This window comes from Symsagittifera roscoffensis, chromosome 8 (genome assembly GCF_963678635.1).
Source record: "Symsagittifera roscoffensis chromosome 8, txSymRosc1.1, whole genome shotgun sequence".
Lineage (NCBI taxonomy): Eukaryota > Metazoa > Xenacoelomorpha > Acoela > Convolutidae > Symsagittifera > Symsagittifera roscoffensis.
The window spans coordinates 45,334,492-45,347,284 of NC_087069.1; the positions used below are offsets into that span (position 1 = coordinate 45,334,492).

Consider the following 12,793-nt stretch of genomic DNA (forward strand, 5'->3'; position numbering starts at 1 on the left):
CCTTTTTCCCTTTTATTTTTTTATTTAAGCTGATTTTATTTAAGCGGGCGCTCGTATCCGGTGGATACTTTATGTGACTCTCAATGCGGAGATATGTGGCTCGAATCACGGAGTCGTTTGAATGTTTTATTTTTCATGGCTATAATTCCATGTTTTAATTCCGAATGTAGGAGCGGTGATCCTAACACTTTTGCCAAACACAGACTTCGACTGAGACGTTTTACCTTGAGATTTGCATGCAGTAGTGTAAAGCTAATGGGGAGCGCGTACTATGAAGATTGTTTAGTCAATTAGATTAGTAGAAAAGTAAACAAATAGTGAAGTCCAAAATAGTTCGAATCTCCGAAGATATAGTCCCTCTTGTGGCGCGGAAAACCCAGGTGAAAAAAGATTTGCAAATATCCCCCAATGGAAACTACCGGGGCTGGCTTTATGAAACTCATAGGACGGATACTAGAGATGATTTTACCCGGGCATGCAAAAATCCATTTCGCTCGGACCCCCCGGCCCTAAGTGATAACGGTTCCCGGAAGTGCAAATAGCCCTACCAGCACTCTGTAACTAGCGAGTGGAAGGGAAACAAAACTCCTTCCGGTGCTGTGCCCTATGCAAATAGACCCCACCCCGAATTCCGGGAGTCGTTTCTCTGACCCCACTGAACGCAGGGAGCTAAAACTTTGGGATAGCATAGGTAGCAACGAGATACATCAGGTATCATAATTTGAGCCAAATCCAGCGGCTGAATCGGAAGTTATTAGCACTTTGGAAACCGGAAGTAAGCAATTTACGCAAAATAATGACCGAGGGCCTGGCGATTTTATGGCAGCATCAGATACTACAACTCATTTCTGGAAAAAGACCCCTAGTGATTGAAACCCCTCCGGCGACTCCTTCCGGTGTTAATAGCCTTTTCCCGGGAAAAGTGATAATGGACCCTAGAAATAGGATAACTTTGGAAGTATTAACGGGATATGGATGAAACTTGGTAGGTAGGATCCCTATGGGATTCTAAATCTGAATGTGGAAGATTGACCCTGGCTGACCCCGGGGCGACATCAAATTGACCTTTGGGCGTTTAGGACCAAATTTTTATAGAAAACCTCGGGATAAAAAGCCGGAAAGTGGCGTATTCAGCCGATCCCAACCCTTGGGAATGAGATTCGGTCTCCTTACTAATATTTGGGAAGGAACTTACCTTCTTGGAAATAAATGAGAAGCTGAAAGAGATATCACTTATACGTTGCATCATTGAAGTAATGGAACTAATTAAAATAGACTTGGCGAACTTAGCTTGGCGGGTGAGCTAATAATAGAATAACAATCAGGTTAAAAGAAAAGTAGTCCCAGAGGAAATTGAAATAATAGGAGCTAAGCATGGGAGGTAGGACTCCTAAATAACATGAATCGACGAGATATTTTCTTAACTCCCCGGAGGTGGCTTTTTGGCCCGATTTGACCACTAATAAGTGAATTACGTTCCCTTGATAGCCAGAAGGTCGGGATTGGAATAGAGTAGATCTGAGTTTTAGATGCTTAGGATGAGTTAGCAATCCATAAAAAAGGTCTTCCCCTAACCCTGGGAGGTTGGAACCTTAATGGCATAATTAAATAAGAACCTTGAGGAGATTGGTTAATCAAACATAACTCAGTTGGAGGTGAAACTGGACTTGATATTTGAACAACTTAGTTAGAGATATCTTTAAGGAACTTGGAACTTAAGACTAGTGTCGTCAGAGGAAGAATTCAGTTAAGACCTTGCGAAATGTCAGGACTTGTAGGGACGGCATAACTCTAATTATAACTAAAACGCAAATAGACAAATATTATAGAGAATAGCGAGTAGCCTACCGTTAGAGCAGAGAACAAGAATTGCTAAAGAGAGAATTAGTGGGTTCTCCGTCAGAGTGAGAACAGTTTGAGCTACTATTAAGAGTAGTTTGGTTCTCAGTTAGTTAGAGTACAGTGATAACTAGTAGCGAGATTATTTGGGTTCTCAATAGTTAGAGAATCAGGAATTGCGAGGTAAAGAGATCAGTCAAAGTACCTCAAAAGAATAGTGATATTTAGCGACACTATTAATTTTAGTAGGTCGGAATGAGTGATTGAGCGGAATTACTGTAAGTAATTCGTTAATTAGGATATTCTAGAGAAAAGAGAATTGCCATTGTGTTGATTGATCGCGGACCCTTTCCTTCTGATTAGATTACTAGATTATATTTAGGCCGCCTAGAGCCTTCTGTATTTGGACCAATATTTATCTGAATTTAATAAGTACTGGAAAGTCTTGCGATCGGCGAGAGTGAGCAAGACAGCCTCAAGAGCCGCACAAAGGGGGGCAAGTAACAGAGTACAGTACAGAATAGTTGCCACCAACTTAACCCTTTCGGGATTGTGGATAGTAGTGAATCTCGGTTGCCCCGCTGAATTCATTACCAAAGGGACCACTTTGCGGTGCTGTTAAGTTAGAGAGTGTGAACGGACCTAGAGAAGCAATCCCTGAAATCTACACAGAATGTTTCTCACTTTTTCAACCAGTTCTGTTGTTTTAGGTTGCGAAGTGCACCTCTGCGCTAAAAATTGCAGAAGCTGGAGTGTTAGGTTGGTTGTTGAATCACCGTGTAGGCTGAACGTTTTTCCAGTTGGAAGAAATTTCAGATCTGGTTAACTTTTTACGCCAATGAATTGTCTGCAGACTCAAGTTCCTTCTCGCCTCGTTGGATCGGCTTCCAAGATTTAATGTGCGAGAGAAAAGCGTTCATAATAGTTTGACAACAAAGAACTCAGAAAAACAATTTGATAGGAGCTCAGTACCTCCGAGTTTCGTTTGAAATTCATTAGTAAATTAATTGTGCAATTTCAGATCAGATAGAAAGTATCCAAAATGATCTCTTCTAACCCCAAGAAAGTGTCGGACATGTTCACAGCTGTGCAGCCGACGTGGTATGCCCATCAGAGAAGATTCGGACCAGGTAATTTTCAATGAATTTTTTTCTGCTTCAATTTTCTGACGTTCCACTTCACTAAACTACCGCGCAAACCTACCAAATTTAATGAGAAACTTCTGTGAATGAAATAAATTGGAAAATCATTCAGTCTTGTACTGTTTGAAGAACGGTGATTAGTTGACATTTATAGCGCGTTTGGTCCCCCTGACATGATAATAGCACTCGCTATAATAGTTATTTGAATAATGATCTCTGATAGCAATAGTTATCACTAACTATAGTTATCAATAACAGTTATAGTTGTAATGATAATTATCAATTATAATGATAATAATAATCAGTAATAGTTAAAAGTACGCTTGTAATAGTAAAAGTTACCATCCTGTTTTTTCTTAGGATCGAGGTCATGCAAAGTGTGTGGAAACAGACACGGACTGATCAGAAAGTACAACTTGAACATGTGCAGACAGTGTTTCCAGGAAAATGCCAGCGATATTGGCTTCAAAAAGCTGGACTAGAGAACAAAATCTGATGGGAAAATACGGGAATAATTCTTAAAGAGCATCAAAAAAGAGGGAAAGTTTGTCTTGCTGAATGGCTTGTTCTTGGATAAAACTTGTTATCTTCAGTCTGCAAATTATTGAGCGATGAAAAAAAATTGTCCTATAATTTGAAGTGATGTTGATAATGAAGGGAATGAATTGAAATAATTTGTCCAAGACTTTGTTTTTACCGGCTTAAATGGCAAACTGGAACGCTGTGTATTGATAAAATGTCGACGAACAAATTAGTGGAATTGAGTTAATAATGCTAGCCAATCGCAGTCAACGATATTAATGGCTCCTTTTTTACGCTCATATCTCTCGTTGATTTGCTTGTGTTAGGAAATGTAGTGAAGGCAGTTGTATTGGTCGTGTTGGTTTTTCGTTTTTTTTTCGGCAGAAAATCCTGAAGTTCGATCACGCTCACTTTGGATTTTCTGCGGTTCGTCTTTTCAGGTTTTTAGTTCATTTCAAATTCAATTGCCAAAGAGAAGGCAATTTCTTACTGCTTAAAAATTTTATCTATCGATCCGGTTTTCTCAAATTTTATTACTTTTTCTAGAGAGGGTTAATCATCATGAAAGAGCTTAAAAATGATATATATTCGGAAGTTTTTTTTTAGTCAATCATTCTTTCGGACTCCTTGAGTTCCTTGAATCCTTTGCAACCTTCTGTTGGCTTTTTTGAATTTTGATAGTTTAAAACCGAGCGTTAATTTTTCGCGGAGGGATATAGAATGTAATTTTCCACAGTTCAGTCAACTGAAATTTTGGTCAAAAGTCGCTGTTTAAAACTTATTTCGTTTTTTTTTGTTCGGGTTGGGTAATTTTTCAACTTTGTGTAGTTTTAGTTTGCCAGCGGCTATGGTTTTGCACATTATAGCTTGCAAAAGATAAGCTTGTTTGAGTTTAAACGAACGAAACTTCAAAAATGTCTTTTGAAAGTTGATCATTTTTTGATAAAATTTTGCAGAGACGATTATCAAGCGGAATATTCTATTCCAAAAATGGATAGAAAATTATATTAATTACATGATCTGAGAAATTGAATAGCGAGTACAATACCAAAGAATAAAAAGTATTAAGGACAAAATTTTCGATACCAAATTTATAAAACAGCCTCAAAAAACTAATTGGAAAAATTAATAAATCAATAGGTCATAATGGCACCTTAAAATTTCAAAACGGTGTTCAACAGTTGATGAATTGTAAATTGTATGGAAATTTTCAGCCTGATTTTGTTTACGATGGATTTAGTTAACTTTACTCCCTATGGTAACTTGTAACGAATCTACCCCTATGAAAGCAGAAATGCATTTTGTGGCATATGCTTACATGCTTGGTTTTGTTTTTCTCAAATACATTTTGTCGCATTGCTATTGGTTGGCGTACTATCAATATTTTTCATCCGAACCTTGATACGAGTAATGAACGTAGTGAAGACTCTTATATAGGTCTTGCTGATTTTTTCTTAGGTTTTTTTTTCGGGAAAAGACTTAAAATATTGATGCACTTAGGTATATATGCATTTTTTGAGTTCAATTGAAAGTCATCTGCTGAAAGTGTTGGAAATATCACTCTCCAAATACAAAAATTCGTGAACGGTTTCTAGTTTCGAAAGTGGAATTTAATTCATAGATTTCCAGCGGAATAAAAACTTTACCTGTTGGTCCAGTTGTCTCAAGTTGGGTTAATGTTATTCAAAAAGCGCCAATCAGAAATCTTTCTAAAAATTCAAAAAGGGGAATCTATTTTTTTCTTTGAAACTCGAAAGTTGAGGTTTTTTCAATAAAGTCAGTGTTTTTTATGTTTACTCTCGTTCATTACTCTTTCCCATTTTCGATTGGCTATGTTAAAGAATTGGCTCTCCTATTGCATTAGGGGGAAAATAGTTTACAAGATCCGAAAGAACATCTTAACGGAGCGTAGTGTGATAGTACGATGCCACTTTTTTTCAACCCAAGTCGCAAGTAAAAGTGCCACTTTTGGTTGCACTTTTGAATCAGTAGCGTTAGCATTATAATACCCTTGGCTGTGACATTTGATAACTAATTGGTTAACAGAGTTGATGTTTTTTAATTATCGCTTGATTCGAAAAACGTAAGTTGTTTCGTACAACAGTTTAATAATTAAAATCACCTTTTAGAAATTTTTCAACTTGATATATTTTGCAAGATTTTTGAAGTGCGTAATTTATACGCCATTTGGTTCAATACATTATAATACTTGCAAAGTTAGTGTAGTTGACTTTAGTTAATTATTTTCTAAAGCTCGGATTTTCTTAATGTAAAAAGTTTCAACTATAATTAAAAGTTCAGTTTGTATTTTACTCTTTTTGATTTTAAATAATTTTAGTTATGGTTTGTTAATTTTTTTTTCGATGAAACTGTTGCGGTTTATGCTTTATCGGATTGATGAACGTTGAATGCGTAATTTTAAGGGCAGCATTTTTTCTGCGATTATGAGTTTCAGAAAAATAATCGCAGATTATATGTTTTTGAAACGTATAGTCGCATCTGTGTTCGGTTTTGTTTTCTTTTTTTATTTTCGAATGAAAACAAAAAAGAAAGCAAAATTGAACACAGTTGCGATTATCGGTTTCAAAAACATATAATCTGTAAGTCAAAAACTAGTAAGTTAGAAGTAAATCATAAACTTCGCCTCTGTGTTCAGTTCTGTTTTTTTTTGTGTGTTAACTCGAAATCAGGTACTACAAAAAATCATCGGAGTGGGTTGAGTTATATATTATATTACAACCCTTGCAGTCGTTATTCAAAAGATAAATATTTCAAAACATGACCTAGTTGAGAAAAACAAAAGGTTTGAAATATTTTGAGCGAGTAAAGCGATCGAGTACCTTGAAATTGGTCAATCGAATTAGGCTTAGAAAAGTTGATTTTACTATAATGAAAACTGATTTTGGAAGCTTCATACAGCGTTTCTTTGTCTCTAAAAGTTTTCTTAAAATAAGAAAATTTTTGATTGGGCAGAAAAAAACTAGACAAAAATTTCAGAAATAACGGATTTTTTCTTTTTTTTGTCATTCATTTTTTGAAGAAAACTGTTGTCAGTTATGCCTAATTAACTAACTTTCTATGCATTTGTATAGTTATCTCATCACACACCACGCTCAAAAACACAATTTGGAGAAAAACACGGTTACTGTAGTTTTTTATGAATATGGTCGGAACATTCTATGCTACTTGCACAGCAACCGGTTATTCTTGTTAAAGGGTTGAAATTAATTGATTTTAACGGAATTTGTTCATGCGGTTTTTCAGCTTGTGTATGCAATTTGCAAGTTTGTCTTTGCATGCTATGAAATGCTCTGCGATGTTCTTAATGGCGCTAAAAAAGCAAAATATATAAGAGCTATTTTTGATACTGCTTATGTGCTCTGATACTGATAGTTTTTTTGAAGAAATTCAAAGTTCTCTGGAAGTTGACTGACATTTCGAAATGAACGCAAATTTAAGTACATCTAGCTACCGAGTTTTTCATATAATTTTATAATTACAGGTAAAATGAGCAGCGATTTTAAGGAAGAAGAATTCATTCTTGTATTGAAAAGCAAGAAATCAAAACGAATAGCAAAATCTATGAAAAACAGATCATTGTTCACTGAAGTTTCCCTGCGAGCAGAGATAAACTCGAATACTGAAACTGATAGCGAAGTTCTTATCCTGGAGCGAAGATTGAATGAAACGCTCGACATAATAGCTGATGCTTGCTTCGTGCAGGATTTAATACGAAAAGTCTCAGACTTAAATTTAGATCAAATAGTATCTTTTGGAATAGGAAACTTCTCATTTTTGGACAATTCTTTCTTTCAATTGACAGTTTTAGTTCAATTACAGAAATTTTTGAAGTTATCGAAGAAGTGCATTATATTCGATCCGGTGTTCACTAATATAGAAATTGCATTTTTGAAGCATATTGGATTTGAAGTTTTACTGATAAACGATGAGTGTTGTTTCAATGTTGGCGATCAAAAAACCTTATTTTTCATGATTCATTGTGGAACTGCCATGTATAACAACGTATTGTGGGCTAATTTTACTCCTGATTTATTGAAAAATGTCGCATTTTTGGGAAATTCATTCGAAGAAATTAAACAAGTTGCAGAACTGAACAAAAACGTTGATAACGATTCTTTCTATATAAGGAAATTGGATTCGTGTTATGAGGAAACAAAAATTGAGCCAGAAAAAAGTTCTGAACTGTTTTTAGCGTTTACTGGTACTAGCTTGCATATTGTCAATAGTGAAATTTTAAGCAGTAAATCTGGAAGTTTTTGGAGCCAAGAAAGTTTGGAAAGACCTAAGTACGAAAACTTCTCATCGATTATTTTGGACCAAGATGGAGATAGATTTGGTAAATGAGACACTTCAGAAGAAAGAAGCACGTGGATTCCAATATTAAATCAAATTCTAAGAACGAAATTGATTTCCAAGAAAGAATAAACAGCAAAAAAGGTCGTATTGAAGCCTGATAGTTTTGTGAAATGAAACCGATCTATTGGGTCATATTGAAAGCTGAGAAGTTGACAAATTTTCACGAAACAAGTGAACAAGTCTGGATTGATATAGACTGGCTTCAACATAATTTGATGGCAACGTGAACGAAAAAGGTGGCAACGTAAACTACAGGGTGTTTCAAATAAACTGTAATTTTATAAAACGCTATAACTTTTTTTTGAGAAGAGATGATTCACAATTTTTTCTGCACAAGATAGATAAGTGGCGGAGATTTGAATATCTGATAAAATTGTTTTATAAAAGATGCTGAAAGTGTCCGCCGTTTTGAGCAACACAGCTTTGTAATCTTTTCGTCAAATTTCTCAATGACTCTTCGATATTATCGGGCGTAATTGTATTTCGGGCATCTTCTACAGTTTGCATGAGTTCGTCAATACTTCGTGGATTCGCACCATGAACAATTTTCCCCGATGACCCCACAGCCAAAAATCCAGGGGATTCAGGTCCGGACTCTGAGGTGGCCAGGGTATAGCAGGGTATAGGGGTTCGTCTACTTATAATTCTGTCGTTGAACTTTGTCCCAAGCCAACTGAGTACGCGTCCCGTGCAGTGACATGTGGCTCCGTCTTGCATAAACCATATGCGCCTCAAGTTTCGTCGTTCTCGAAGGACTGGCCAGAGGTCGTGTTCTAGCATGTTCAGATACGAAAACTGGTTCAGTGTTATTGGTCGTTGCTGTTCGTCTACGAACCAAAACGGGCCAAGAACAGCTCCTTGAAGGAAACCCATCCAGCACATCACTTTCTTTTTGCCCTGGTACTTGCACTCCGCGTATTCTCTGGGGTTAACTAAACTCCATCTCCTATCGTTTTGAGAATTTGGAGAGCTGTCGAGCACCCACCATTTTTCGTCTGAGAAAATCACCCGTGATGTGAAATCTGCCGCTGTTTCAATCTTGCTCAAGCACCAGACACCAAAAGTAAGTCTCAAGCCGAAGTTCGTCTCTTTAATTTGGTGTGTTTTGAGCACTTTGTAGGGCTTCATTTTGGCAGCTCTCGCGACTCTCCAAGTTGTGGTGCGGCTCAACCCCAAATCAGCTGCTGCTTTAGTTATTGAATCTTTAGGATGAAAATCAAAGTGTCTTATAATACTGGCATTCGCTTCATCGTTTCCTGGTAATCCCGTTCCTTTTCGATGCTGCCCTTGAAATTTCGATAACCCGCCTCTTTCTTGGAACCGTTTCCACACTCTGATAAACTGCGTAAGTTGAAGTGTTGATGCAACGCGTGGGGTAATGTAATATTCATTGATATATCTTCTCCGAACTTCAGTTGGGGATTCATAAATTGCAAACAAACAAATGATCCGTTTTTCTTCGTTTACTGTGAAAACCATTTCGTTGTTTTCATTTACGTATGAACAAATAGTTTAAAAAATTTTTTGTTGCGTGGAAGCGTGAAATAGTTAGAAAATCGCGGGTATTCACTATCGAGTTCAATTCATCAAAGCAGTTTTTGAGTTTTATCAAATCTCCGCCTGTTCTACATAATATCACCGAATTTGAAGTCGAACTGATCAACAGTAATGAAATGAGAAGCTTTTATAACATTACAGTTTATTTGAAACACCCTGTAAAAACTTATTTAAACGGAATTTTAAAGGGACTGCAGTGATTAAAATGAATACATTTGATACCAATGGATTTTTCATAGTAAATTTTTTAGTATTTGATCGATAATATAGAAGCCATTTCTGTACGTTTTTCGAATCTATACTTATAAGATGGATCTTTTTGGGATAAAAATACCACTTCGCGAACAGATCCAGCTAGGAAAATGGTTTGAAAGTTCTGTTTCATTTCTCCCTAGCTGACTTGAACAAAAAATAATTTTTGTAAGTCGATTTAATCTATGAAATTAATAAGAATTCTTTCAAAGTTTTATCACTCAATAACTTGCTTTAAAAGCTAACTTTTTGCCAATCGATCCCAAATTTTTTCTTGCTCACTAGCTTGCTTGAAATGTTTTTTACTTAGGGAGGCCAAAATGTGTATTTAATAAGCGCACAATTTGCTTTGTGTAGGTTTCTGGAATCCAGAGACAAGTCTTTAAACATGTTAAATTTCGTCGGAACGATCAAAGAAAACGAATGAACAAAAGAAGAACAAAGAGAGCGTCCTTATTGCGGATTCCAATTATAATTCACAAAAAAAAACAGTTTGGCCTCGTAATGTTTTGCGAATAAATTCAGTCTATTAAAAAAATTTTCGAAAGTTTTGTTGCCCAATAGCTTGCTTGAAAAAACTCAGGCGCTTAAAACAACAACCTTCTCTTTGCACATTTTTTATCAAGTAAGATCAGAAAACTGAATTTAAACATGATTTTTGCTTGAAAGCATGCTTGAAAACTTGAAAGAATTTCGAAATACTTTACCTTTCATCGCTTGATGTGCTTGCTTGGAAAAGCTTAAACTCATGGCGAACCGAGTTGCGCTTTGAAATACCCTCTAATATATAAAATTGATTGCTTGATGAGCTTGCTGAAAAAAAACTATTGGTGAAAAAAACTGGAAATCGATTTTCTATTAAATAGTCAAGTAATTCGAAATTTCGTCGCTTGATCAGCTTTTGAGTACTTAACTTTTTGCTAGCAACGTTCCAGCTTAGTTAGAAAATTTCTGCGAATCCATTTGCACTATGAAACAAAATTTTCAGTTTCCATGATTGATAAGCTTGCTTATGATTTTTTTTTGCAAACATTATTATTATGGAAATTTTTTTGGGAGTTCGCCTCGCCTCCCCCCTCTTGAGATTCCTAAATCTGATTTTATTTAGTTGAAGAATTTTAGAAATTTGAATTTTTTAAATCTCAGAAAGCCGCTGGCTAACTGAAAATTGGTCTCCAGAAAAGCTTCGTACAATTAGTTTTAATTTAAAAAAAAAAACATTTATAAACGTTATCAATTAGTATGAGAAAAAACCAAAAAAATGTATGAAGTAGTTAGTATGAAGAAGGGCTGAAACAAATTTGAATGGTTTTGTCAAAAAACTGTAAGTAAGTGTTTTTTTTTCAGAGCTCAATGTCGACGACTTTGAGTCTTCTTTTTCGAAGATTTGCCTTAACTCGTGGAAAACGCCGACTTATAACTCCAAATAAACTAAAATTGAAAACGGCGTCAACTGATCTGATTTTAAACCCAGAGAAAAGTGAAAAACAGAATTCTTTTCTGCCAGCGAAACAAGAACAGCCTCTTAATGTCACGCATCTCTACAAAGGTCGAAAGGTCGTGACCTTTGACTCAAAAAGAAGCAGAACTCACATTGACAAACTGATTTTAATCAGAAGTTGCAGCAAAACGAGAACTGCTGAGGGCAAAATTATTTTAGAAGGCAAAAAATTAATCACCGATTCAATCGTTCAAGGCAAAGCCGAACCAATAGCGTTCTATTCCTGGAAAGCTGAGAACTTTCTAGAAATTCCACCTGCCGGGATTACGTCATCGGTTAATTTTTTTGTCCTTGAAAAAAGAGATTATGTAAGGTTGACTTTACTGGGTACACCGCAATCAGTTATAGCGTTGTGTCGAATTCCGAATGAAATTCCGAAGCCCGAAGGATCGTTTCCACTGCATTTGATTTGCGACGGAGTTCGCGACCCTGGAAATCTAGGTACCTTAATTCGAAGTGCGGCGGCTGTTGGCTGTGAAAGTGTGATTACAATGAAAGGCACTTGCGATCCATGGGACCCGAAAGTGGTTCGATCCGCGGTCGGGGCAAATTTTTTGATCCCGATTCAAACTTATGTTTCGTGGACAAAGATTCATGATTTTGTACCTGAAAATGTGAAGTTTTTATTCGCATCTTCTGATGAAAGCGATTTGAATTATGATGAAATTGATTGGGGGTTAGAAAGTTCGAAAAATTTGTTTCGTGGATTTTCTGAAATTGGAGCAAATTCAGAGATTCAGGATCATCTTTTAGATTCGCGTGAAAAAGACGATGATTCACTTAATTTGAGTTCAGATTTCGACGACTTAGATTTTGACGATTTTTCAAACAGTTCATGTGATTCAAATAATTCCAAAGACCAACAGTTTGTAAATGATTCGCCGAAAGAGTTAATCGATACGGCGAAATCAGATTTGAATTCTGATGATGCAGCAACGGCTCTCGTGGTTTCAAACGAAGGATGGGGTTTGTCTGAAGCTGCGTCGGAAGCGCTTGAAAAGTTCGGAGGACACTCCATACATGTTCCGATGAGCTCTAACGTGAATAGCTTGAATTGCAGTATAGCTGCATCTATTATTATGTGGGAACTGAGAAAGAAATATAAACTAAGAGAGGCTTTTAAAAATAAACCATTTTGACATGAAGACATGGAAAAAACTTGTTAAGTTGTGTTAAGTTCTGAAAACCGAATTAATTGAACATTATTGAGGTTAATTTAATTTATTGAACCTCATATTTTCAATTCAACCGTACTTTATCTCTCCTAAGTGACCCCACCGTAGAGTAGAGTCTTCCCCATTATGAATTTTCAAAGGGTTATCAAGCTGGTGCAATATGCGTTTCTATGCTGCAGATTTTATGTTGCGAGGAAATTATATGGTTGATCTATATTTTGCAGACTCTATACCAGCTCAAAATTTAGAACGCTTTTCCCTTTTGAGCTAGCTAAATTTCAGTATTTCAAGCTATCATCAAATATGTTGCCAGTTCAGTCGGTTCAGGTTTGTTAGTAAATCTATCACGGGGAGTTTTTTTTCTATTCTACATATTTTAAAAATAAAAGAAAGAAGTAATTGTCGCTTATAATAGGGCTTAATGATAT

At 36.1% G+C, this 12,793-nt stretch overlaps 1 protein-coding gene across 1 annotated transcript; it reads left to right on the forward strand.

The window, feature by feature from the left end:
• Nucleotides 1–11,030: 11,030 nt before the first annotated feature.
• LOC134853092 (rRNA methyltransferase 3B, mitochondrial-like) lies at nucleotides 11,031–12,341 on the forward strand. The gene has a single exon (XM_063869027.1). The coding sequence runs from the start codon at nucleotides 11,043–11,045 to the stop codon at nucleotides 12,327–12,329; it is 1,287 nt and encodes a 428-aa protein (XP_063725097.1). The 5' UTR covers nucleotides 11,031–11,042; the 3' UTR covers nucleotides 12,330–12,341.
• Nucleotides 12,342–12,793: the final 452 nt, after the last annotated feature.

Bases quoted from the DNA above. Each gene is read 5' to 3' on its own strand.
- LOC134853092 (XM_063869027.1), top strand. From the start codon at position 11,043: ATGTCGACGACTTTGAGTCTTCTTTTTCGAAGATTTGCCTTAACTCGT.